At 40.0% G+C, this 1264-nt stretch overlaps 1 protein-coding gene across 1 annotated transcript in view; it reads right to left on the bottom strand.

Moving 5' to 3' along the window:
- LOC110295776 (alpha-2-macroglobulin-P) overlaps positions 1 to 1264 on the bottom strand; it is a 37157-nt gene that overhangs the window by 1872 nt on the left and 34021 nt on the right. Inside the window, exon 24 of the mRNA XM_029478258.1 lies at positions 172 to 314. Coding sequence (XP_029334118.1) covers positions 172 to 314 — 143 coding nt within the window. The remainder of the gene's footprint in view (positions 1 to 171; positions 315 to 1264) is intronic.

The following is a 1264-nucleotide window of genomic DNA, read 5'->3' as shown; positions in this document are numbered from 1 at the left end:
AAAATGTACTTTCTTCCACAGAAGCAAAGAGATAGAGAGGGCAGGTGTCAAACCTGAAGGAGACAAGAGGAAGTGATGAGGAGCCAGTGTCACTTGGCAGCCTGGCACGTTCCTAGGTCTGAGTTTCTGCATGGGGAAGTGAATGCCCATGTTCAGGATGCTCTTGCTCACCTTTCTCGTAGTAATCATAGACTTTCACTATGGCTGGCTTCAGGTCTCTCACTGGAATATCTTGCTGTACCATGAAGGACAAGGTCAGCGTCTGATTTGACACCTGGAAATCAAAAGGAGCTAAATGACTTCCTGGAACATTTCTTTTTACATTGAATCAATNNTGGTTTTACAGGGTGGAGATTTTATCCGCTGACAGCATAGTATAGAAAACCCCCAGAGTAAGTGGGNAATTGCCTGAAATTACCTCTTAAATGATTAACNTGACTTGGTAAGTCCATATGCCTTAATCGAGGATTAGAAACCTTCTTAATGCTTTGACCCATTAATATAGTTCCTGTTATTTTATTGCTACTTAACTGTAATTTTGTCACTGTTGTGATTGTAATATAAATATCTGATATCCAGGATAACTGATATGGATCCCCCCCACACAAAGGGAATACAGGTTGGGAACAGGTTGTTGCCTTAATCAACGGCAGCACATGGCTNTGTTCATGGGGAGGAATATATACACAATTTNAGTTTTACTATGGTATCTTCTTTTAAATTTCAGAGGTTTAGTACAGTTTTGCCTTTTCATCTTATAAAAATACTGATACAGACCCAAAGAATTCTATAAAAGGGGAACCACTGCTGCATTGTCAACAGAGATTCCTATCAATAGATGTTTAAATAATTCTGCTACTGTACCCATCTTTTCACTTATTGGTCCATGGATGGACTGCTGTTTTACTATCACATGGCCCAAGTGCCAGCTGAGATTCATGGTATTTTCCCCTCTTATACAGTTGTTGAAGATGATGATATAATGACTGACTAATCATAGTAATCACTTCCCTGCATTATTTAACATCTCTAAGCTAACTGGTTGATATAATGAAAACCATTATGGAGACTATCTTATAGGCCCCTGGAAGCATTCATATCCCAGGTGTGTAGTGNGGCATGTCTATTCACAGGCTCAGGTGAAGTATCTCCAAATAGAGGACAGCCACTGTGATATTAGATTCTTATGACTCTAGCACGGAGGTGAGAACTCTCAAATACAGACAGGCCCTTCCCAGTTAGTTCCTAGAGGATGATTACATAG

The sequence above is a fragment of the Mus caroli genome, chromosome 6, assembly GCF_900094665.2.
Source record: "Mus caroli chromosome 6, CAROLI_EIJ_v1.1, whole genome shotgun sequence".
Taxonomy (NCBI): Eukaryota; Metazoa; Chordata; class Mammalia; order Rodentia; family Muridae; genus Mus; species Mus caroli.
This window is presented reverse-complemented; position numbering and strand designations above follow the sequence as displayed.